This window comes from Balearica regulorum, chromosome 11 (genome assembly GCF_011004875.1).
Source record: "Balearica regulorum gibbericeps isolate bBalReg1 chromosome 11, bBalReg1.pri, whole genome shotgun sequence".
Taxonomy (NCBI): Eukaryota; Metazoa; Chordata; class Aves; order Gruiformes; family Gruidae; genus Balearica; species Balearica regulorum.
In genome coordinates, this window is record NC_046194.1 from 23,826,137 (window position 1) to 23,848,306 (window position 22,170).

At 60.5% G+C, this 22,170-nt stretch overlaps 3 protein-coding genes across 7 annotated transcripts in view; 2 read left to right on the plus strand and 1 right to left on the minus strand.

The window, feature by feature from the left end:
• The window catches only part of TSC22D3 (TSC22 domain family member 3), a 430,696-nt gene that overhangs the window by 77,033 nt on the left and 331,493 nt on the right, over positions 1–22,170 (plus strand). The gene's annotated exons all lie outside the window — the stretch shown is intronic.
• On the plus strand, positions 447–16,140 carry ZDHHC9 (zDHHC palmitoyltransferase 9). 3 transcript variants are annotated; one of them, XM_075763798.1, is made up of 10 exons: positions 447–470; positions 1,559–1,832; positions 9,753–9,913; positions 10,499–10,657; positions 11,620–11,757; positions 11,915–11,968; positions 12,261–12,358; positions 12,529–12,632; positions 12,958–13,126; positions 13,925–14,136. In XM_075763798.1, exons 2-10 carry the CDS (start codon positions 1,666–1,668, stop codon positions 14,027–14,029), a joined length of 1,155 nt encoding a protein of 384 aa, XP_075619913.1. In that variant the 5' UTR covers positions 447–470; positions 1,559–1,665; the 3' UTR covers positions 14,030–14,136. The 3 variants fall into 3 exon arrangements, with proteins under 3 accessions (XP_075619913.1, XP_075619914.1, XP_075619912.1); XM_075763799.1 differs by lacking the exon at positions 447–470 and adding an exon at positions 1,072–1,167 and having other exon boundaries at positions 11,915–11,963; positions 12,256–12,358; positions 13,925–16,140; XM_075763797.1 differs by lacking the exon at positions 447–470 and adding an exon at positions 1,072–1,167.
• SASH3 (SAM and SH3 domain containing 3) lies at positions 16,402–21,922 on the minus strand. 3 transcript variants are annotated; one of them, XM_075763802.1, is made up of 8 exons: positions 21,568–21,922; positions 19,421–19,516; positions 19,000–19,149; positions 18,788–18,932; positions 18,561–18,712; positions 18,206–18,412; positions 17,769–17,919; positions 16,402–17,664 (listed from the first exon to the last, which is right to left on the minus strand). In XM_075763802.1, exons 1-8 carry the CDS (start codon positions 21,619–21,621, stop codon positions 17,477–17,479), a joined length of 1,143 nt encoding a protein of 380 aa, XP_075619917.1. In that variant the 5' UTR covers positions 21,622–21,922; the 3' UTR covers positions 16,402–17,476. The 3 variants fall into 3 exon arrangements, with proteins under 3 accessions (XP_075619917.1, XP_075619915.1, XP_075619916.1); XM_075763800.1 differs by having other exon boundaries at positions 16,402–17,661; positions 21,568–21,760; XM_075763801.1 differs by having other exon boundaries at positions 17,330–17,664; positions 18,788–18,929; positions 21,568–21,756.

Sequence of the window (22,170 nt, forward strand, 5' to 3'; positions counted from 1 at the left end):
TTTCTCCACGCAGCTCCGCCTCGGGTCCCCGGGACCTCGGCCGGCCGCGGTGGCGGGAGGTCGGGCCCTCCCCGGGCCTCCGGCCGCCCTCGGGAAGCTCCGGCCCGGCGCGGAGGTGCGGGGAGAGGAGCGGGTCACCGCCGAATATCACGGGTGTCGCTGCGGGCCGGCGCCCCGCAGAGCTGCTCCCGCAGCAGGGGCCACAGGCGCCCTTCCTCCTCCTCCTCCTCCTCCTCCTCTTCCAGCCCTGCCTGCGGGCAACGCTCCCGAGGGGGGGCGGCAGGGCCGGGGCTGGCGGAGGGGGAGACACACGGAGCCCCCCCCCGCCCCGTTCTGTTTCCATAGCAACAGCCACGGGAGAAGTTCCCTTCCTCCCTCCCGAACGGAGCGCCGGGCCCTGCCTTCGCCGGCAGCCGCGCCCCCACGGGCGGCACCGCCTGGGCCGGGCAGTCCCTGCACCGAAACCCAGGGTCCGGGCGTGCAAAGCACGCGAAAACGGGTGTGCGACCCCGAAACGCGGCCGTGAGGGTTAGCGGCGGGGGGGGGGGGGGCAGCCCGGAGCATCCAGGCTGTCCTGAGCTCCAACGCCGGCACCGGGCGCTCCCCGTCGGGCTGGGCGGCCCGGCCGAGGGGAAGGGGCGTTGTGGGCGCCCGTTGCGAGAAAAAGGGGGAGGAGGGGATGGCGACGGCCGGGCCCCCGGCGGGTGCCGGGAGCGGAGGGAGCTCGGGCGGGGGTTGCACCGCGAAGGCCTGGCAGGAGCCCCTGGGGCGGGGCGGGGCCGGGCCAAACCGGGACGGCTTCGCCCCCGAGTCCCACTGGCTGCCCCGGAGCGCCCCCCCCCCCCCCCGGCCGAGCCCCGCCGCACCGGGGCTGCTCCCCCGCCCCGCCCCCGGCCACGTGCCGAGCCCCGGGGCGGCCCCGCCCCTCGCCCCGCCTCCCCTTGTCCGCACCGGGGCGGAGAGAGCCGCCGCGGAGTGACGTCGCTCGCGCCCAATGGGAAGGCGGGGAGCGACGGGGCGGGGCGGTGGGCGCGGAGGAGCCAATGGCTGGCGCTGCCCCGCCCTCGCGAAGGCGCGGGGCGTGGCGGCCCCTCCCGCGGCGCTGAGGGAACGAGCGGCCCGCCCGGCCCGGCCCGGCCCGCCCGGCGCTGCCCGCACCGGCACAGGGTGAGCGGCGGCGGCGTGGGCCCCTTCCCTGGCCTTGCCCTGCCTTCTTTCTTCCCTTCCCTTCCTCTCCCCTCCCGGGCTCGGGTCCCGGCGCGGCCGCGGGGCGGGGGCTGCCCTGCCCAGTCCCGTCCCCTCCCGGTGGGGCCTGTGCGGAGCCGCCCCGCCGCCCCCCTCTCGCCGGGCGCTCCCCTCAGGGCCGGGGTTTTCCCTGGCCGCCGCCCTGGCCGCCCCCCCCCCCTCCCCGGTGGGTTTCCATGGCGACACCCCTCCCGGGGCGCGGGGGTTTCCATGGCGACGGCCGCCGCCCCCCCCCCCCGGCGCTGAGCCCCGCCGTGCCCCCGCCGGCCCGAGCCGCCGCCCCGGTACTGAGGCGTTCTCCCTCTCCCCACAGCCCCCAGCCGAGCCCAGCGGGGCCCCCGATGATGCCGGGGGCGCGGGCGGTGGAGGAGCAGCGCCTGGACGTGTGGCGGCCGCCGCCGCCCCAGTGACGGCCCCGCCATGTCGGTGATGGTGGCGAGGAAGAAGGTGGTTCGGAAATGGGAGAAGCTGCCGGGCAGGAACACCTTCTGCTGCGACGGCCGCATCATGATGGCCCGGCAGAAGGGCATCTTCTACCTGACGCTCTTCCTCATCCTTGGCACCTGCGCCCTCTTCTTCGCCTTTGAGTGAGTTCCCCGCGGCGGCCGGGTCACCCCGCGGCCCAGGGACGGGGCTCGGTCAGGGCTCTCGTCTGCCCGGTGGCCTCGTAGAAGGAGGGGAGCTGGTGGAACAGGAGCCCGGCGCGGTGCGGCTCTCTCTGGCGAGGTCTGCCTCTTCACCCTGAGCAGACTGATCCTGGAGCTTTTGGGGGAGGATGGGCCCCGCCGGAGCTTTCCCCCGGCTCTGCCTGCAGCCTGACGCTGGCTCTTCGTCCCTACCGGTTGTGCTTCCCTGCGTTTGGGACTTGCAGTCCCTCGTTCTGAGCACAGCTAGAGGGGATGGGGCTCTGGGGCGCCTGCTCCTTGTCCAGGGACAGCCGGGGTGCAAGGGCACTGCTGCCGCAGCAGCCGCGGCCAGGCGGCGGGGCCGAGCCTGCATCCCTGCCTGCTGGGTGTGCGTACGGCCGCCCGCTCAGCCCGCTTAGGGAGGTGACCTGGCCGAGAAGTGACAAAAAAAGGAGTGAGCTTGGTGGCACCAGGGTTTAGCACTGATCCCGCTTGCCCTGCAGCTGCCTGCTAACTAGGCGTTGCGGAGTGCTGCACTACAGCAGACCCTCCCGCGAGCTGAAGCCCTTCCTGATGTTTGGAGACGATCCGGCTGCCCTTTTAGATCAGCTCCGCAGCCTAAGGACCTGCAGCCAGAGTCCTGGATACTGCCAAAAGAGCAGGACCTGCCCCTTCCCTACAGCTTTCCCGCGTGAGTGTGTTGGGGAATTGATCTGGCCTTAGACTAATCCTGCAAGAAAAAACAAACAAGGGAAAAAGACCCTGTGTTTGCCTAAGCACTGATGTTGTGGGGAGGGGGCTGGACTGCCCCTTCTGCCTGGTTTGAGGATGAGCTTGGATCAGCTCAACAACTGTGAAACTTTGCTTCCTCTGTCTCCATTAGCATGTTTATGTTGTTCTTCTGGAGGCGAAGGTCTTAAACAGTGTTGAGTAAGACAAAAGCTCTTTAAGCCAGGAAAACAAGCAGAAGAAACTGCTCGCTGGTTAAGCGCTGGCTATCCCTCCTTATATATAAAGTGTTCGGCCCAGATGCTGGCCCCTAGACGCCTTCCCCAGACCAGGGAACTTGTCTCAACTTCCCCTGGCCCTGCATTGCTCTCCGTAGCTCCTCTTGTTAGCGGATATCGCTGGCAGCCTTGGAAAGGGCTTTCCGGAACAGTCTGCCGAGGCTTGCCACATCCCAACAGCAGCGATGAAGTGGCTAACGTCAGGTTTTGGTCAGGTATGAGACTGGTTTTTCTGCTTAGTCGTCGTGTAGCTGTGGAGGCAGGTGCCGTACAACTGTAACGCGAGGTGTTGGGGTTCCCGAGCGTGGAAAGCCCAAATTATCCCTGCCCCAGTCTGAATTCAAAGGAATGAAATGACACCATTGTTTGTTCTGTTGTTTGGTTTTTTTTTTTTTTCCCCATGTGAAAAATGGGGTTAAGACTTCCTGCCTTGCAGGAAGAATTAATAAGTGTTACTGCTCCAGAAACACTTATTACTGCTCCAGAAACACTTATTGCGAGGGATAATTGCTCTCGCTCCCTGCGGAGCCTGTCCTCAGCAGAAGAGTGAAGCCACATGCCACTCTGCCACGTTTGCCCTCGCAGCTGCCCGCCGTGGTTGCAGAGCCTCGCAGCTGCCTTTGCTGCCCTAGGCCGTGTTGGCAGAGCGGTGCCGTGATGGTTAGTTTGGCCGTGGGTGCAGAGGGTGACCGGAAATTCCTGGAGAAGCCCCTTCCCGTGCTCTGGGAGGCAGAGGCCTGCAGAGGGGTTGTTTGCGTCCTTGCTCGCACCGAGACATCCAGGACGTGCCTTCTGCGTAGAGCTGGAAGGTGGTCTCTGCATGGGCCGCTGGGAAGGGGATGTTTTGCCTGGGAGCTGAATTGTCTCTGAATTTTGGTTAAATCGGCTGAGTGGTTTTGACTGGGGAGAAGAGGAAAAGTTTGGGAAAATCCAAAATATCCATTTGATCCTGTCAGAGCACACCACCTTAATGTTTCTGTTTGTTTTGAAATTGATTGAGGATTTTTGACTTTGGGACAGGGATTGCCTTCCCAACCAGAAACACTCCGCGAGGTGTCTCTTTCACCAACCTGAGAAGATGAGCAGCTTGGCGGCTTGAGAGCTCTGCTTACCCCTGTGTGGCTTCTGCGTGCATTAGGGTGCTTTTGCATAAGGGTCTCAGCCCTGATCTTTTCGCTGTGTCATCCATTTGTTTCAGCTTTTGGCAGATTCTTTGGCATTTGCGTGGAAATTCATGTTTTCCCCCTTAAAGTTTGTGCTACAGAGGAACAATTTGGGTTGTTAGGATCTGGTTTTGGAGAGAAGCAGACCACGGTGGGTGGAGGAGTCTTTTTAATTCTTGTACGCTCACTGCAGGGGTGCCTGTGTTGTGAATGCTTATTTCATTCAGCTGAATCACTTGCGCAGTCACACCTTGTCTAAACAAGGCTTGGGAATGCCTGAAGCCAGAAAATGTCTCGCTACTCGATCCGAGCCAGTGCGGGTTTGATCCTCACCCTCCAGGCTGCTCTGGCTTGGCTCTGATTACAAACGCCGTTGCTGGAGAGCCGGTGGTGACTGGCATCGCGCGTCATGAGATAAGCTGCCGCGTTCCTCGCTCGAAGAGTCCTCCCCAGCCATGAAATGACAGCCTCTCTGTTTGGGCTGCTAGTGGTGGTATTTTTTTTTTCTTCCAAGTAGCTCCAATGCCATCAGCTCGTCGGCTGTGTCTGCAATTAAACGGTCTGAAGCCACCCCAGCCCCAAGCACAGGAGTTTTCATGTTTTTATCCCCTAGACTGCAGAGCTGTGGTCTGGAATCAAGTAAGTCTCTTCATCCGGGAGCAAACAGGACCCAGAGGGCCGACTGAGCGATCAGCGCTGTACCTGGAGATCTGGCTCCTCCCTCCCAGATAAAGCAGAGGGCCGTGGAGCTGTACTGGCTCCCGGGGAAGTGCTCTGCAGCGACCGGAGTCCTCCGCCCAAGGGCACCGCTCTCACCACCGCCTCGGCAGAAAGCAGTTCCTACTGCTCAGGGGCCGAGGCTGGTCCCTGCAGGGTCCGAGACCTATATTTAACTGTGTCTACTCTATGACCATAACATGTCTCATAAAATGCCGCTTAATGTCCTCCTGGGTTATTTCTGACACTTAGTGGGCATGGCAGCCTTCGTGAGAGGGCGCTTAGTTGTCTAACTATGCTTGTGGTATTCGAGCACAAGGAGAAGCCCAGGTAAAGCACTTAGTGAAATCCATTTGGGAGTTAAGAGGATGGGATGTAGCGTCCTTCTCTGGCTGCTGGGAGTTTCCTCGCTGCAGTTTGCCAGTGTGTCTGTAATGGCCCTCCTGAAGCGAGAGTTCTCCGTTCGGCTCTCCAAAGCAGCTGCAAGGGAACTGGATTTCTTTTGTCGTCGGCTTTTCAGCACGAACGTTTGACGTTTGTAAATGTTACAGGCAAGATAGCACCTGCGATGCCAGGCTCCTGAGTGCGGAGAGGGGCTGCTGTTTGATTTTCCAATAACTAAGCATGTTTATCACTTTATTTTTTTTTCTACTTTCTCAGCTATGTAGAGATTAAAATTTCTTTGTTTTCTGATGAGTTGAAAGAACCTACGCCAACCCTTCGTGTGACTTAATTTTTTTATTTTTTTATTTTCCAAACCCCAGAGATCCAAGACTTTGCACTGATAAAGACGTGCTTCTGAGATGGCTTTTACCTCTGGTTAGGTCTATGTCCAGCACTGTTGAAACTTACACACAAGTTGATCGGTGCTTTTTTAGTAGTTGTAGTTTCTCTCGATAAAGGTAGACTTGTTGGTATCCAGAGTTCAGCTCGGTTTGCTCTTGAAGGCATGTTTCTGCATGAAGTGGCTGTTCCTGGGTTTTTGAATTGCATGCCTTCTTTCTTGTATGCAGGCTCCTTTTCAGGAGACGACTTTGCTCTCCCTGCAGTGTGCACATCCTCTGTAGCACCACCGTTCCCCACATGGCTCTCGGGTGCTCCCTTGCCTGTGCGGAGGTTTGAGTCCAGCTGGGAAAAGAGCAATAACGTCGGCGTAACACGTCTGCTGCCTGAAGTCAGTTGCTGCATCGCTTGGGTTGGAAGCACGTTGGCATGTGCTCGCAGTGGAACTGCACTTGAAGTGGGTCTCTAACAAGCATTTTCGGTGTCGCTGTTGACAGACGGGGAGAGTTTCTGTAGGCAGCTCCAGTTCTGCTGGAGTGCTGCTGGGAAAGGGCCCTGAACTGCGTTGCAGTGCAGCGGTTACCCAGGTTTTCAGAGCAACCGTTTCCACGCTTACCGCAAGTACATCAGCTTCTGGAAATTGTCCCGGGTCTGGGAGATGCAGATGACCAAGTGCTCTGGTGAGGGTTAAACGTTTGGTAAAGATACTACTTTGCCTCACTAGTGTTCGGGACAAGTACATGGTGTGGGTATGCGTTACTTTAGGAAAGTTAAATGGGTGATTTGCAAGTGAGATGTAAATGAACTATACAACAGCCCTGGAGGGACCTGGCTGTGAGATGTGCTGCCTGACAGCCATGACTGAAGTCCACTTCCATCGGGGCTGGCGTGTTTGTTTTCCCCTTCCTCCATAGCTTTGCTTAACGTGCTGGTTACAACAGCTTCCAAAGAGGTCACAAAATAATCAGTCAAGCAGTCCTTGCACTGTAAACTCGTGGCACCTCCCATCTGCTGCTTCTTGTCGCTCCCCATTCTGATGATCTCTTTGTTTAAGCCTTTCTCACCCCCAGATCCCCCCCTCATGATGATGAGTTTTGATAGTGCTGTTATTGTCTACTATTAGATGACAAAACGCTCAAGAACACAGATATTGCACTGGGGGTGGAGGAGGAGCAATATCCGTACATGCCAACAGTATGTCTCTGTTGACTCTCAGCTTTCCCAAACAAAAGATCTTTAAAATGTCTGTTACTTAGCAGTGTAAATGGATTGCTGAGCGTAATCGTGCTGCAGACGAGGCGTAGTCTGAAGATTCCCCAGTGCTAGTGAGTACCAAGTCAGAACCTCACGTGGAGGCCTTACCTGTTGCTCAGGTGCTCTGGATGGCACTTGGCTTTCTCTGCCGCAGCAGACGCACTGGGCATGTTCCCTGAAAGATGTCTTCCAAAAAGCAAGGCTCCGTCAGGGATGGGAGGCATGCCATGGACTCCATGTTGGGTCTCGGGATGCAGTTTTGGTGCCGTGGGGGTTTGTTTTGCTCACACATCTCTGACCTTGCCTCCAGACCGTGTTCGTGCCGAGGGGACGCAGCAGTGCTGCCAGCCCCACTGCCTCGCGAAGCGGGAGGGCCCTGCTGAGCCCCTGCTCGGCTCCTGCTGTGCCAGGGCACGTCTGAGCGTCCAGCGCAGTGCCTGGATGTTTGCTTCGTGCTGGAGGGACGATGGCAACAGGACAATGGCTTCGCTGAGCAGGCATCTCACGCGCTTCGGTGAATGGTGGCCAAAGGAGCTATCGTTAATACTTCTTTGTATGAGTTTCCAACCTGCCCTGTGCCTGTGCCGTGCCGGAGCTGGATGGAAGAGCTGGATACTGGCTGGATGGCGCTGCTTCCCTTGCCACAGTGGGGAGAACAGTCGTGCGCTCATCTCTTTCATCTCCTAAAATTGCAGGCTTCTTCCCGTTCCCACACCAGGCTCTGCGATGTGGTAACATCAATCTTGAGGCCGCTCTTGCTGTGCCTCAGGGACAGCAGGACTTGCTGCATCCCCATAGGGGAGGTTTCCTTACAAAGATGCATAGGAAATGGTCAGCAGGGAGTGAGTCACATCCCCGGCTCGTGCTCGGACACAGATTGAGCGGGGACTGCATGGGTTGCTGCAGGGACTGATCCCGTTTATTCTTGAGTGCCGCTGTGTAAAGCTTTCAGGTCTGCGCCTGGGAGAGTACGCCCGGCACGGATCATGTGCTTGCAGGTAATAAATCTCGTTGCTGACAGTATGCTGAAGAAACTTATAAGGTGTTAGCGAATAGCTGAGGCTGGAAGCTCTGGCACAGTTTCGGCTCAGCTTTGAACACAGGTCATGAATCCGTATTTTAAGCCTGTAATATTTTCATGTTACAAGAGTTGTAAAAGCTGTCATGTCAGCTGGATAAGGGTCAACCAGCAGCCCTGTGAGGCAAGCTGTGTCCAGCTTTTAGAAGAATAAACTCATATTCCTTCCTAAAATGGGATCCAAGGTTTCTGTTTAATTGCTGACGGACTTGCAGCTCTCTTTCTAGACTTTGCCCTTGCAAAGGGAAAGCAAAGTTATCTTAGGCTGCCTAAAGAGGGTAAGCTCAGCTCTCTAGCCACTCAGCCTTCACTTCAAGTGCAGGCAGGACTCTGCACGTGGATGACTCTCAGGGTTATGTTTTTCGAGTAACTGTGAAGTTCGTAGTGTCTAAAATTAACGACGTTGGTTTAGGGAACAGGCCCTGTGCATCACTGTGGACGCTTTGTGTTGCGGCTGTGGCCAAAGCATACCGTAGCTCCAGCGTACAGCCCCTTCTGTACCTCGCTGCATGCAGGGGACAGCGATTTGCCGTTGCTGGACTCAAGCAATGGGAAATTAAAGCCTGGTAAGCCTTCCTGCAGCAAATGGGGGGCTTGCACAATTCTGTGCTGCAAAGGAACCAGCTGGAGCTAGAAACTTTATTGTGCTCGGAGAAGCTACGGGTGGGAAGGCTATCCAGAATTAAATAGTGAATGCTATGGATGTCGTAGAAATCGCCTTGCTTGGGATGACAGATCCGCTGGGGAGGATAATCCCGTGCCTTTCACCACAGTAGCCTTATGCTTTCTTGGAGAGCAGCTGTGGAGAGCAGGGGTTGGATCTGCTGCTGAGGAGTCACGGCTTACCAAGGCCTGGGTACCCGGCCTTGCGCGGAACCGGGGAAGCAAGGCGTGCAAGGAGAGGTGATGTTTTGCACAGGTGTTGGGATCTGGGTGGGGTTTCCCTTAAACCATAGCAAACCTCCATAGGAACTTCACCCTGACATAAATACGGTTTTCTGAAGGAACTGGGGTAAAAATAAGGGGTTTTTTTCAGCCCAGTAGGCCTGTAAACCATGACTTTTTCATGGCCTATGCTGCAACGCCCATGCAAACACGTTTGCCGTTGTCCAGAAGTGACACGGGCCACAGTGAGATTAATCTCCTTGCTCCTTTTGCACTGCCTCAATCAGCGGGATTAGCAGCCTAAGTTCCCTGCTGGACCTTTCTGTATTTATAAAGCAAACAAACCTTAAGCTGTGTTTCCTCTCTCAAGCTGGGGTTGTCTTGGGGCAGGAGCCTTGTTACTTGATTTGGAGTTCTCGAGTCTTTTACCTCAGAAAAGTCTTGTTGCACTTGAATGTTGCACTTCTGTGTGAATCTGTTCCTGAGAAGCACAGGATTCATCCCTGCAAAGTAATTTCTGTGGTACTGGAAGCAGCTGCCGCTTTAGGGGACAGCCAGAGTCTCCCACCACTCTGATGCGCTCCCGTGCCTTCGGCTCCCTGCAGTGGTGGGTGCTCAGACTGGCCCTTGGGTGCTTCTCCTCGGGTACGGTCCATCCCTGGGCAGCTGGTGGCAGTGGGTGTCCTCTAGGCAAGAACCCTCTAGCTGGCTGGTTGGGTTGCCCGTGACTCTGAGCAAAATGAGATCTGGAAATAAAACAGAATGCTGGAAAGTATGCTGTGCCTGGCTGGTTAGAAACATGGTGGTACTTTGATCGTGGCTGGTTGTTAGAGCTGCCCCAGGGGTGTTTCCCTGTGGTGGTGGGATCAGAAGGAAGTGCTGAACAGTGTTCAGAAAAGTCTGGACTCTCATGCCTTGCCAGGCTTCTGGGCCCTGGCTCAGGCAGACCTTGCGGTGGTCTGATTCATCACTTCCTCCCGACGTTTCTCTGCAGGTGTCGGTACCTGGCAGTCCAGCTGTCCCCAGCCATCCCCGTGTTTGCAGCAGTTCTCTTCCTATTCGCCATGGCTACGCTCCTGCGGACGAGCTTCAGTGATCCGGGGGTGATCCCGAGAGCCCTGCCTGACGAGGCAGCCTTCATCGAGATGGAGATTGGTGAGTGCGGAGCCAGCTGAGCTGATGACGCTGGAAAAACCTGTGTATTTCTGGTGTGTCTGTAGGCTACGTTCTCTGCGGAGCCCTTCTTCCTGGCTGGCCCTCCAAAAGTGAGGATTGCCCCAAATGGGGCATTTTACCACCTGCTGGCTAATTCTGCTTGCCTGAGTCTCACAAAGATGGCGTGACGTACCTGCTTCCCTCTCTGGGAACCTTTTCACATGCTGTTTTCTGTCCTGTAGCTGTGTACATACAAACGCAGTTTGCTTTTGGGAAGTCATGCAGAAAGCTTGGTGTGGGCTCCTTGACCCTTCAGGCAGGGAGGAGGTTTGGTGGATGCGGATCTTAGAGTGACACCCCCCCACCCCAGCCCCTCTCAATATGCCCATGAAAGCTCTGGCATCCCTTTTCCTGCCTCCGAGCTGCCAGGTTGGCTCTGGACCATGCGAGCAGAGCTGCAGTCGCTGGCTCTAGACCCAGCAGGCTCTGATCCCACTGGTAGGAAAAGCAGGGAGGCAAGTTGTGATTCCAGGGCCTGTCCTGTTGTAGCAGCAGGTCTGAGCTCTGCTTGGTTTTTTCTCTCAGAGGCCACCAACGGGACTGTGCCACAGGGTCAACGCCCGCCCCCACGGATTAAAAACTTCCAGATCAACAACCAGATAGTGAAGCTGAAGTATTGCTACACGTGTAAGATCTTCCGTCCGCCCCGTGCCTCTCACTGCAGCATCTGCGACAACTGTGTGGGTGAGTAGAAGAGGTCGCGCCTGCTCCTGCACCTGGGTGTTAGGTGAGCGCCTTTGGAAGAGGACGGGTGAAGATCTGCACTGGTCTCGCTCTGTATCGGGTCTCACACTGCACCTGCAGGGTGAGTCCAGAATGGTGGTGTGTGAACAGACGGGACAGTCTGCCTCATCTTAAGCTCAGGGAACTTGAGATTTGCTCAGAACCTGAAGCCAGATGGTTCGTCTTTGCCAGAACTTCTTTGGCAGTAACTAGTCTAACATAAGTCTAACTTGTCCATGTAAATGTGCAGTCTGTTTTTGAGTTTCACTGAATTGCTGGCCTTGCTGGGCTAGAGGGTTCCAGTGGAGAGCTGTGTCTTGCGTGAAAGCAGCTCCTTGCATGAGCATGGAGATTCTGCTGTTACGTTGAGTGCCCGTTTTTCATTCACCTTGCTGCATAGCAGACGCTGTCTTAGCCCTTTTGCGTGTCATAATTGGGTGTGTTCAGCATCCCTTCTCAAGGAAGAAGTCCCACTCTTTTGGATCCCTCTCTTCCTCTGCAGGTTCCCAGCCCTTTGAGTGTTTATGCAGTTCCTCGAACTCTCTTCTAATTATTCTAGTCAGAGTAAAGAGGCATATGGGTTAGATAAGAACTTCTGAACCTTCAGGCCTTCATCTAACCTGTGTGCTGCTTTAGTGAGTGCTGTTACACCTCAGGTCTCTGGGAGAGAAGATGTGCATGGGGCCAAGCTCTTAAAGTCTACCTTAATGTGCAGAACGACTCATTAGTAAAACAGTTTTGCACTCTCTTATCCGGCCTCCGCTTCTGGAAGGGGGCCGTGATACGGGGCCCTGTGTTGGACTTGATGGCCTGGGGAGTCCTCATCAGCCTTGGAAACTTTTGAGTTGGGGCACAGGAGTGAGTGCCTGGAGGCAGGCAGGACCGTGCTAGAGCAGCACTGATCTCCATCTTCGCTTTCACAGAGCGCTTCGACCATCACTGTCCCTGGGTGGGCAACTGCGTGGGGAAGAGGAACTACCGCTATTTCTACCTCTTCATCCTCTCGCTCTCACTCCTCACCATCTACATCTTCACCTTCAACATAGTCTACGTAGCACTGAGTGAGTCTGGCTGCGGAGAGGTGGATAGCTGGGCTGGCTAAGGGTGAGGGGAGGATACAGGTGGTGCCGCAAACCCACAAGTGATGGAGTGGGAAAGGCAACTGGACTCGGTGTGATGTTCCAGAGGAAAAAATATCTCCCTCTTTGTATGTTTCAGAATCTCTGAAGATTGGGTTTCTGAACACATTGAAGGAAACCCCAGGGACATATCCTTCCACGGTGCAGAGGGCTTGGCTGCTCCGAAGTTGGGGGTTAGTGTGAGCTGCATTATGGAGGGACCAGGGTCTTGGTGCCCAGGCTTCTCTAAGGAGTCTTTTGTGGCATTTTCCCCCATGATTACAAGGCAAGGAGCAATTTTGTGGCTTTTGGGAGGAGGGTAAAACAGAAAACCATGTCTAGAAGAACAGGAGAAGTTAGGGTAGTGTGCCGGGGCATACTGACACAGTGTGTGTGGGGGGGACTGTTCCCAGGCTGTTCCTGGTCCTTAACTTTTCTCACTGTACTGGAGGTGCTCATCTGTTTCTTCACCCTGTGGTCGGTGGTGGGGTTGACTGGGTTCCACACCTTCCTGGTGGCACTGAATCAGACCACCAACGAAGACGTAAGTAGAGTCTTTCTGTTCCTCTGAGCCATATTTCCATTTTTCATCGGTTCCTCGGTGTGTCACGGCTGCGTCCACCTCGCCGACAGGTCCTGCAGGCTGAGGCAGGGCTCCGTGGGCTGGGGGCAGGTGTCGGTGGAGAAGACCTGAGCTTGTGCTCTGACTTGCAGATCAAGGGGTCCTGGACTGGGAAGAACCGTGTGCAGAATCCCTACAGCCATGGCAATGTAGTGAAGAACTGCTGTGAGGTGCTCTGTGGGCCTCTGCCCCCCAGGTAAGCTCTCGAGGGGCAGCCCGGCCGTTTTTGCCCCCAGAGCCCAGGTGGGACCCTGAGGAGCTCTCCTTACTTGGGTACAAGATGTGGCTGCTCTTCTGCTGGCACTGTGTGTGTGTTGAGGGCTTCTGGAGGCCATTGGGACACAGCTGGATGCTCTGGGGAAGCAGGTCTTGTGTAAACTAGGTTTGGGCTCTGCACAGCCTGTTTTGGAGAGGAACCCCTTCTCCTGACATTTGTCTTCCTCCGGAACTTTTCCTGCCAGGAAAAGAAGTCAGCTTTGGGGGAGGCGTGGGTCTCTGATGCTGTGATTCTGTTCTTGCAGTGTCTTGGACAGACGGGGCATCTTGCAGCAAGAGGAGAGCACAGCTCAGGAGGAGTCGTGCCCACGGGGACCCAGTGCTCAAGAGCCCACCGCTGCTCAGGGCCCTGGCGGGCAGGCAGAGGAGAGCAGCGCTCAGCAGAAGGATGGCAGCCTTCCTCACCTGACTGCTGTGAGTGGTTCCCTCTGGGAAGGGGGAATGGTTGCGCCCGCTTGGAGTTGCTGGTGCTTTGGGCCAGCAGAGAGAAAGCTGATAGTGTGACCTAGCAGGAACAAAGCAATGCTTGCGGCCTCGCTGAGAGGCTGCCAATGAAAAGCCTGTTGTGCTCTGGCCCTGGAAACCAGCGTCTCCCTGGAGCTGGCTGGGAGGGTGCTGGGCTCCTCTGACTCCTAAGTAAACCACAAAGGAAATCACAGCTGGCTGCTCTTTTGGAGATGTCAGTCCTGCCGTGAGAGCACCTAGGAGCTGGCACCTATGGCCATGGAGGGGTGAGAGATTGCAGGTGTCTTGTTTTGGCACTGAGTCCCTGGTGGGGCCCTCACACATGCGGGATCTCCATCCTTGGAGGCTGTTGCCCCACTGGACATGGCCCCAGCAGCCTGCTCTGTCTTTGAAATTAGCCCTGCTTTGAGGATATGGTTGGACAGGAGGTTTCCCAAGTGCCCTTTCCACTTCGATTATTCTGTGAACTTGGTGGGAAATGGCTGGGCCTACTTCTGCTTGGGTATGAGCTGCCTGTTTCTCTGGCAGAAACAGTCAAGACCTCTTCTGCTGGAGCAGTCCAGTCCTCCAGATCTTCATGAAGCTGCTGCTTTGCCTGTTTGGTGGCCCCTGGTTTCTCGTTTTCCCCAAGCACAGCTGAGACCTCTGCCTGGAGAAGCTGGAGGCAGGGCCATGTGTCTGTGTGCTCCAACAGATGCTCTGTATTGGGGGGTATTCGTGCAAGTCACTGCTGTCTTCTGTCTCCAGGTCCCTGTGCCATCCCTGAGCAACGCCGAGATGCCAGAGGAGAAGCAGCTAACGTCTGGGGAGCTCCCGGTCCCATCCCAGGACGCTGGGCAAGCAGAGCACTAGCCTCTGCTTGAAAGGGAGAACTTTCTTGTTTTGTCTAATCAAAGCTGGAAGTGATTGAGGAGAGGAGGAGATGGGCTGGATGGCAGGCAAACGATTCCTCATGGCCATTTTGCTTTAGTCATTATTCACCTCGATGCGCAGGCAGTGCGGGCTGGCGCTGGCCTTCGTGGTGTCAAAGGATAACGAGCGTGAGTGACCCGCCTCGGTCACCGAGGGGCACTCGCCACCGCCGAGGCCAGTCTGCCTGCAGGCCGAGGCAGGACCTCTTGCTCTGCAGGTTGTCCTGGATGCTAAATACCGGCTGGGTGGCCGGGGCTGTCCCTCCGTCTGGCCCCGACTCTCTGACGAGACGACTTGTGGTCAAGCAGCGCAGAAGCGACGTTAGGGTCGGCCTGCTCCCTACCGCTGAGGAATCCTGATGGGAAGGGGAAAGCAATTTATGGCAGTAGCGTCCTCTCTCCCCTCCTCCCTCCTTCCTCTAATCTGTGGCATTGTTTTATTGGTTAACGTGGCAGGGGTTGTCAGGAGACATTTTGGTGCCAAAAGGGCCAAAACAACCGGGAAGGTGTTCTGCAGGCAACGATTTTTAAAGTAGCTTCCTTCTCGTGCTCCTTCTTTTCATGTGACTTGGCTGGCGTGAGAGCAGTCGTGGTGGGGCCCTCCTTCCCGGGACTCACACCTAACTGGGGGCTCGAGGGAAGGAGGGGGGCGGCCTGTTGTCCTGCCGCTTGTTTCTGCCCCACGCTGGCCGCAGAGCGGTTGTGCAAGGGGTGTATCAAGCTGCAGGGAGGGTCTGTCTGTGCCTCTGGCTCTCTGGTGAGTGCCGGGGCTGCGCTCGGTCCCGGGTGTCTGCGCCGAGCACAGGCCTGCCCTCCCCTTGCCCGCCGGGCTGTGGCACACAGCTTGGCCGCTGCTCTGCAGAACCTCAGCCCCGATTCTGTGTCGTGTCATGTCCCCCGTGTCCCCCCTGCCTTGCCCTGCATTTCTCTGCCATCCTCGGCTGGCTTTCAGAGCCTTGACTCTTCCCTGGGCTTTGCCGGCTGTCCTGGGACTGGCTGTGCAGTGCTGGCCATCTGCGCCTCCTTGGCGGAGGACGGAGGAGAAGCCAGGGCCGGGCAGCAGCAGGACACCTCTGTGTGGCCGCAGGGCTCCTCTTGCGCTGCGACGCTGCCTGTGCCGGGAAGAGCCTTGTGCCTGTGGGGTCCCCACGAAGGCCAGCGGTGGAGGGCGGGCCGCCTTGTGCCCTGGCAGCTCTCCATCCCGTACCGCGAGTGCCGGGGGCTTCTGTGCCTCCGTGCGGTGAGGGGGACGGGTGGAGGATGTCCTGCCAGGGCAGTCCTGCTTGTTTCTGCGTGATGCTCCCGCCTGGCAGCGTGGCATTGCTGCTGCTCCTTCCCTGGCCTCATGCCATCCCGCTTTCCACAGTGGCATGGAGCGGAGCGACGCGAGGACCCTTGTCCCTCCAGAGCCTGCTGCGTGCCTCCCGCCTGGCTCCTCTTCCCCGGCCCCTCGCAGCGTAGACCTGGGCCGTGCCTGGCAGCGGGTGAAGTGGTATTGATGTGGCGACCGGCGCTGCCCCCTCTCCAGTCATGCCAGGGCCTCCTCTCCTGGGGGAGAGGGCAGAGCTGCCGCCCTGGGTTCGGCAGCAGGTTCGGAGCCAGCTGCTCCCTGCCGGTGCTTACCGGGGAAGGAGCCCCGGTCCCCCACCGCCGGCAGGACCAGAGCTGCCTGGCTCGCTGCTGCCCTGCAGCCAGACCTGACCCGTGCCCCCGGGGCAGGGGGTCCTGCGACCAGCCCCACGCACACCCCGCTGGCGGCGGGAGCCCACCAACACGCTACTGACCAAATCTCAAACTCGTTGTGAAAAAGTGTATTTTTTTGTTTTACTAATCTATTTTCTAACGTGGTGTGTTGAGTGCTGCCTGCTGGGGCCGTCACGGATGCTGCCTGCACCTGTGGTTCCTGTCTGCTCTGTTCAGGTTCTCCGTGAAGGAAGTGGGGGTAGGGTGAGGGTTGGGGTTTCCTTATTTTTTTCTTCTTTTTTTAATTTTAAAACAATGAAGGAACCTTAATTCGTTTGAAAAATGGCTGAGCTGTAGCCTCTGCCTCTGTCTGTGCCTCCCCAAGCCAGCTGCCTCTTTCCCCTTCCCCGTGGCTTTCCACCCTCTATGTCTTGCACCTCCAGGGTGTCTCACTGGCGTTGCCTTGTGTCTGGCTGTCCCCCCACGGCGGGTGAAGGGGGGGGTCTGCTACAAGTCCCGGCAGGGGCAACCGGGGACCGTCCTGGGAAGCTTTCGGTTAGCGGCAGGCGCTGCGCCCTTCCCTAGCACTGCCCAGCCTGCCTGGCAGATAGGAATCAGGCCAGAGCAAAATGGACTTGCACGCTTTTATTGGGATTGAGCACAAAGGAGCAAAGTGGGTGCCCAAAGGCCAATGCTGCAGCGCAGGAGCTGGGGCTGGGGTGGGCACCCCCAGGCAGGGACCAGCCCCTTGGTTCCAGGCTGCCCCACGTCCCGCAGGGACGCCTTCCCCCGCTGGCCCCTGCTCGCACAGGGGGGCTCTGCGGGCCCGGCTGGGCTGCAGCTCCCCTGCCTCTTCCTGGGGGGTGTGTGGGGTGGCCGGTGCTTTGGGGGGTCTGGTGGTGGGGAAGGGGCTGTCCTGCCGGCTCAGCCTCACCCCACCAAGCCCATCTGCCTGCGGGTGGTCTCTCCAGCTGCCTCTCGTAGCCCCTGGACCAGGCTTGGTGGCAAGCTGCAGGCAGCTCTTTGGGGGTCCCCTTGGGCTGAGGGGGGGCTCACAGTGCCCTTGCTGGGCTGCTCTCAGCTTGGCTGAACCTCTCCCCCCCCCCCCCCCCCAAACTTTCCACCAAACCTTTCCCTGCCTGCCCTGGCTGTGCGAGGAAGATGCAGGAGGAAGGCAGCGCGGGTGTCCTCCCTGCAGCCGAGCAGCTGGGCTTGGTGGGAGCTCTGTGCTCTCGCACCCGGCTGCTCAGCGCCAGGTTTGCTCTGTCCCTGCCTGCCACAGCCCCCCCCCCCCCGTCCTTGCAGGCTCCTGCGTGCCCGGCCCAGCCGGCCAGGGCTCCGGGAGGAGCTCTTAAAGCTGTGGATGAAGTGGGGCAAACCCAGGAGAGGCAATCCAGGCCCGCGGCGTCTCGGCGGGGAGCGCAATGCCGCAGGCTGGCCGGAGCACCCGCGTCGGGGCAGTGGTGCGAGGCATCGCGGTGCAAAGTGTCCTGGGGGCAGTGAACGGGGCAGCCTCGGGGGACCGAGGGCTGAGCTGCCTGCAGCCACGCGGCGCCCGCCTGCAGTGCAGGGGGCCTGTGCTGGGGCCCACCTGCTTCCCCTGCGAGCAGCCGTCCCCTCCAGTCCGGACCCGCTCCCAGGCCGGGGTGGGAAGCGGCTGTGGGCCGCATCTGTTGGCGGGGCAGTGCCGGCCGGCAGGGCCGGCTCAGGAGGACTCTGCCAGGGAGAGAGCCTGCAGTTGCCCCTCGGGACTCCCCAGCTCAGCCTCGTCCCGGCTGCTGTCTAGGGTCTCGGATCCCTCGAAGCAGCCCGAGTCCCGGGGAATGTCCCCCTTGGGGTCTGAGGGCGAAGGCTGGGTGTCGGAGTTGTCGCCTTCCTCTGGCTCGCTCGCTGCTGGGAGAGATGGGATGTGGCGTTAGTGGGCAGCGAGGCTGGGGCTGCCCGGCGCAGGGTCACCGGCAGCGTGGGGTGTCTCCTTGCCTCCCCCTGGCTCTTACTGTCATAATCCAGGAGGAGCTCGGCAGCCGTGAGCAGCTTGGCGCGGTGCTGGGGGTCCGTGATGTTCAGCTCGTTGAGGTGGGTCTCCCGTAGCTCCTTGAAGTCCTCCAGGGTCTGGTAGCCGTTCAGCAGCAGGGTGGAGGTGTGCTCCTGGGGCGGGAGGGCAGCGGGCAGTGCGGCAGGGGGTTCTCCCCGCCTGGCCCTGGGTGCTAGCCACGTGGCTCCCACCTTGAGGTCTGCAGCAGGCGCTCACCCAAGCATCACCCAGACGAGCCCCACACGTCCCCTCTGCACCCCTGGGGGTGCTCGGTGGAGGGACGCGTGGAGCTGGGGGTAGTGAAGGGCTGGTGGGCAGCAGAGGGGAGGGTGGTCCTGCTGCTGGCACCCTGGGCTCTCGCTGGGTGCTGCTGTTCCCCCATGGGCCCCTGTCCCTTACCTGCAGGTTGATACGCTCCAGCAGCTCGTGGAGGGTCTTGGGCTTGAGCCGCTTGCTCTTGCCGGGGCCCCGGCTCTTGCGGGCAGGGGCTGTCTCCTCGGGGATCATGTCCACATAGATGAACTTGAAGGAGCCCACCCTGTTGTTGAGCAGCCCGGTCCAGGTGCCCACGGGCGGCTTCTCGATGATGCCGATGATGTCCCCTTTCTGGGCCGAGGGAGACGGGTGGAGGCAGGCTCAGGGGTGGCTGGGGAGCCTCAGGGGGGGCCCCAGCCAACCCCCCCATCCCTCCCCAGGGCCCGCACCCCAGTCCTGCCCTTGTCCCCAGCCCCAGGCGGGCCGTCATGTGGCTCACCCGCAGCTTCAGCGAGTCCTTGTCGTAAGGGCTGGGCGTGAAGTCGGTGTGGACACGGGCTCGGCCACAGAAGGGGCCGGTGTAGGCTGGACCGCTCTCCTCCAGCCGCAGGCTGTCCTGGTTGCTGCCCCCAGGGCTGGAGACTTCACTGCCTGTGGAGGGGAGGAAGGTCAGGACGTGGCCGGCTGCGGGGCGAGGGGCTGGCATCCTGCCGGGGCCAGGCTCACCGCTGGACAGCTGGCGGCTGAGGGATGGGTGCCCATCTTCCTCCATCTCCAGGTAAGACAGGGACATCTTTTCGTGGCTCAGCTCCTCCGTGGTGCTGGCTGGGGACAGGGAGCACAGGGACCCTTCCTCTTCCACGTCTCCCTGCTGGGGGGACCAGGGTCAGGCCGAGGGAGGGGCAGCTGCCCCCCGCCTGCCAGGGCCCCCCACTCACCTTCCCCTCGGCCAGGGCTTTCACGGCCATCCTGCCCATCTTGCGGTTCATGGTGCGGGAGATGACGGCCCGCCACTTCTTGCCCAGCTTCATCCCGCTGCTCCGTGCAGCATCATCAGGGCTGGCGCTGCTGGACTCATCCTCGGGGATCTGGCAAAGGGATGGAGGGTGAAGGCAGAGCCCCGCCGCCCCCCCATGGGAAACCTCAGCTGGGTCACACAGGGCTGCAAGGCTCCTTGGGGAGCGAGACCCCAAATCCTGCCGCTGCTGGAACCCCTGGGGCTGCCCCACGGCACGTGGGCCACCAGTAGGACCAGGGCTTTGGGGAAGCAGGCTCTGAAGAGGGCTGTGCCTGCCGGAGGGTGGTCCTGGGGGAGCGGGACGTGGCGAGGGTGCTGCCCACGGGGGGCCGGGCACTCACGTTCTCCTCCAGGTTGAACTCCTTCTCGCTCGGCACAGGGGAGCTGACTTTGGACTTGGCAAAGTCCTTGAAGCTGCTGGAGCGCTGGAGGGAGAGCTGGGGGAGATGGAAAGGTGTGAGGGTTCTGCCTGCACCCCCCCCGCCCCAGCTCCCACCCTCCCCTCCAGCATGCCGTGCCTGTGCCGCTGCCCTCACGTTCAGCTCCGGGCCCAGAAGTTGCCCACGTTTTTCTGCCTGGGAGCATCGTCCCGCAGCCCAGAGAGCACCTTCCCTGCCGGCATCGCCAGCAAGCTCAGTCCCGGCTTTGTGCCAAAGCCACCGACGCAGTTTGGATCTCAGTCCTGGTGCAGCCCTCCGTCCCCGCCTCTTCCAGTCTTCCCTGTGCCCCCCTGCCTGCCTCCCTGGCTCTCCTTCCCTCCTCTGCGTGTCCTCGGCTGCCTGTCCCACCTGGGAAGGGGTTCCCCGGGCCGGGAGCACCCTCGTTGCTGGACAGCCGGGGTCCCTGCACGGGTCCCGGGTCTCCCTCCCCCCTGGGTGCCCGGCACCAGCGCTGCCGTGGGAGTCGGTTCCCGTGCTGGAGCTGGGTGAGCTCAGCTCCCAGCCGCCGGTGCGCTCGCAGCGCGTACCGCAGCGCTTGGTCTTGCCTCGACCGCAAACACAGCAATTTCCTTTCTCAAGTCGTTCTGCCTGCCCTGGGCCCTGGGCCCCTGCACGGCCTGGCCCCGCTCAGACACGGCTCTGCGCCTCCCCCTCCTCCTTCTCCTTTTTATCGACTCAGCTGAGCATCCTTTATTATTTGTTTTTGCCATTTTCTTATAGAGGGCTGGCTCGGATGAGGGGGCCCCGGCTCCATCCCCGCTCTGGCTTTCCTTAGCAGGAGCAGCTCAGCTGGTGCATCCGTGCGGAGGAGATGCCGGCGGTTTGCCCCGCTCTGGCCCCAGCACCCCTGAACGCACCAGACCCAGGTGACCGGAACCCCTCGGGTCCCCCCCTGCACCCCTCAGATGAAACAGCTCTGCAGACCGTGCCCACCCCCCACCCCGTCCCAGCTGGGAAAGCTGCGGCATCGGCCGCTGCCCCGGGGCTGGAGGAGCCGGGGGTGCCAGAGCAGCTGCGGAAAGCCTGGCAGCGGGGGCCTGGAGCTGCCCCCCCGGGGAGCCTGGCAGCGAGAGGGAAGTGAGAGCGGCGGCTGCGGCCGGGCAAGGGCAGGGGATGCCCGCTGGGGCCTGCCAGGCTCCCTGGGCCACCCCCGGCACTGGGAGGGGGGCTTCACCCAGATTTCCCCTGGGAGCTTCCCAGCGCGGAGGAGCCGCCGTGGCGTGTGGCTCTGCCGGGATGGCTGCCCGCCGTGGGCAGGACCATGGCACCAGGCGCCGTCCCCCAGCCCACCAGGGCCTGGCGAGAGCCGAAGCGCCTGCCAGTGCAGGATCCGGCGGAGGGCCGAGGGGCCGGTTGTGGTCCCCGCCGACGTGGTGGCGCGGGGCAGGCCGTGACCCTGCTGTGCCGGCGGCTCTTGAGAGGCCACGGTGCTGGCAGCCGGTGCTGCCGGTAGCTCCGGGCACTCAGTGTGGTGGTGCCAGAGGAAGCGGCTGACGCACGTGACGGAGCTGCAGCCTCGCACTGCCGCAACCACAGGCACCTTGCTGCGCAGGCCGGGCTGGTAGCTGTGCACCCGGCAGCCGCACAACACTGCAGCCGTCCTCCCCCTTCCCTGGCAGGAAATGGCAGGCAGCCGCCCACGCTGCAGGGAGCCCGTGGGGAGGGGGAGCTGCTGTCCCACCGGCAGAGCCCCATGGGTCCCACCGGCAGAGCCCCATGGGTCCCACCGGCACCCCGGCTTGCACCCACGCTGAACCCGGGGGTCCGTGCATCCCGGCTGCCCATCGCAGCAGGCCGCAAGCCGGGGTGGGAGCAGGGTGCGGGACAAGGTCAGGACCCCGCACCAGCAAGGCCACGGTGGCTGGCAGTGGCAGGGACCGACTGCTGGCAGTGCTGCCCACAGGCCCCACGGGGCTCTGCCCCACGGCTGCTCCAGCCCCCCCAACACCAGTGCTCCCTGCTCAGCATCCCGTGGGCAGCCCGGGCTCAGCTGGGTGCACAGGGACACCCATGGGTGCCAAGAGCAGCCAGTTGCTGCCGGTACTCACCTTCTTGTGTCCCGGCTCCTTCTCGCCAGCGTTGGAGGGCTTGCGGCGCAGCATGGTGCTGGGGCCCGGCGGCAAGGGTGCAGCGTTCGGGCAGCGCCTGGCACAGCACGTACCGAAACACCGGCACCGAGGCCGGGAAGCACACAGGAAGCCAGCGGTCACATGAGAGGTGCTTGCAGCGGCGCGGCTCGTCTCAGGGTGGCTGGCGGGTGTGCAGGCTGGGACAGGAGGAAGGAAACCCTCCACGAAGCCGCTGTCCTGCCCGGGGCCCCCGGGGCGGGGATGTCTGCCTGCACCCTGCCAGCCCTCGGCGATGCTGCCACCGCTCAGGGCTGCTGCCGGTGGGCACCGCGTCCCCCCACGCAAAGGATGAAGGTCCCCAACCCCTCCGCCGTGCCCACTTCCCGTGCCCGCTGATTTTCCCCGCCAGCGCACGATGGCCAAGCCCTCCGTGTGACGCTTGGACTGGGGTGTCCCTGGCACCCGCAGGTCCCCCTGGCTGGGCAGCAATCCTGGGTGGGACGTGCACATCGGCACCCTGCCGCTGGCACCCGCAGGGCAGAGGGGGTGGCCTGGTCGGGCCAGCTGCCCTGCGCCCTTTTG

What these genes read in the sequence shown, in the direction of transcription:
- ZDHHC9 (XM_075763798.1), top strand. Translation starts at nt 1,666, where the DNA reads ATGTCGGTGATGGTGGCGAGGAAGAAGGTGGTTCGGAAATGGGAGAAG. An exon ending in GCCCTCTTCTTCGCCTTTGA is followed by an intron (nt 1,833 to 9,752) that starts GTGAGTTCCCCG and finishes GTTTCTCTGCAG; the next exon opens with GTGTCGGTACCTGGCAGTCC. An exon ending in CATAGTCTACGTAGCACTGA is followed by an intron (nt 11,758 to 11,914) that starts GTGAGTCTGGCT and finishes TGTATGTTTCAG; the next exon opens with AATCTCTGAAGATTGGGTTT.
- SASH3 (XM_075763802.1), bottom strand. Translation starts at nt 21,621, where the DNA reads ATGCTGCGCCGCAAGCCCTCCAACGCTGGCGAGAAGGAGCCGGGACAC. An exon ending in AAGCCCTGGCCGAGGGGAAG is followed by an intron (nt 18,933 to 18,999) that starts GTGAGTGGGGGG and finishes TGGTCCCCCCAG; the next exon opens with CAGGGAGACGTGGAAGAGGA. An exon ending in TGGAGCGTATCAACCTGCAG is followed by an intron (nt 17,920 to 18,205) that starts GTAAGGGACAGG and finishes CTCCCGCCCCAG; the next exon opens with GAGCACACCTCCACCCTGCT.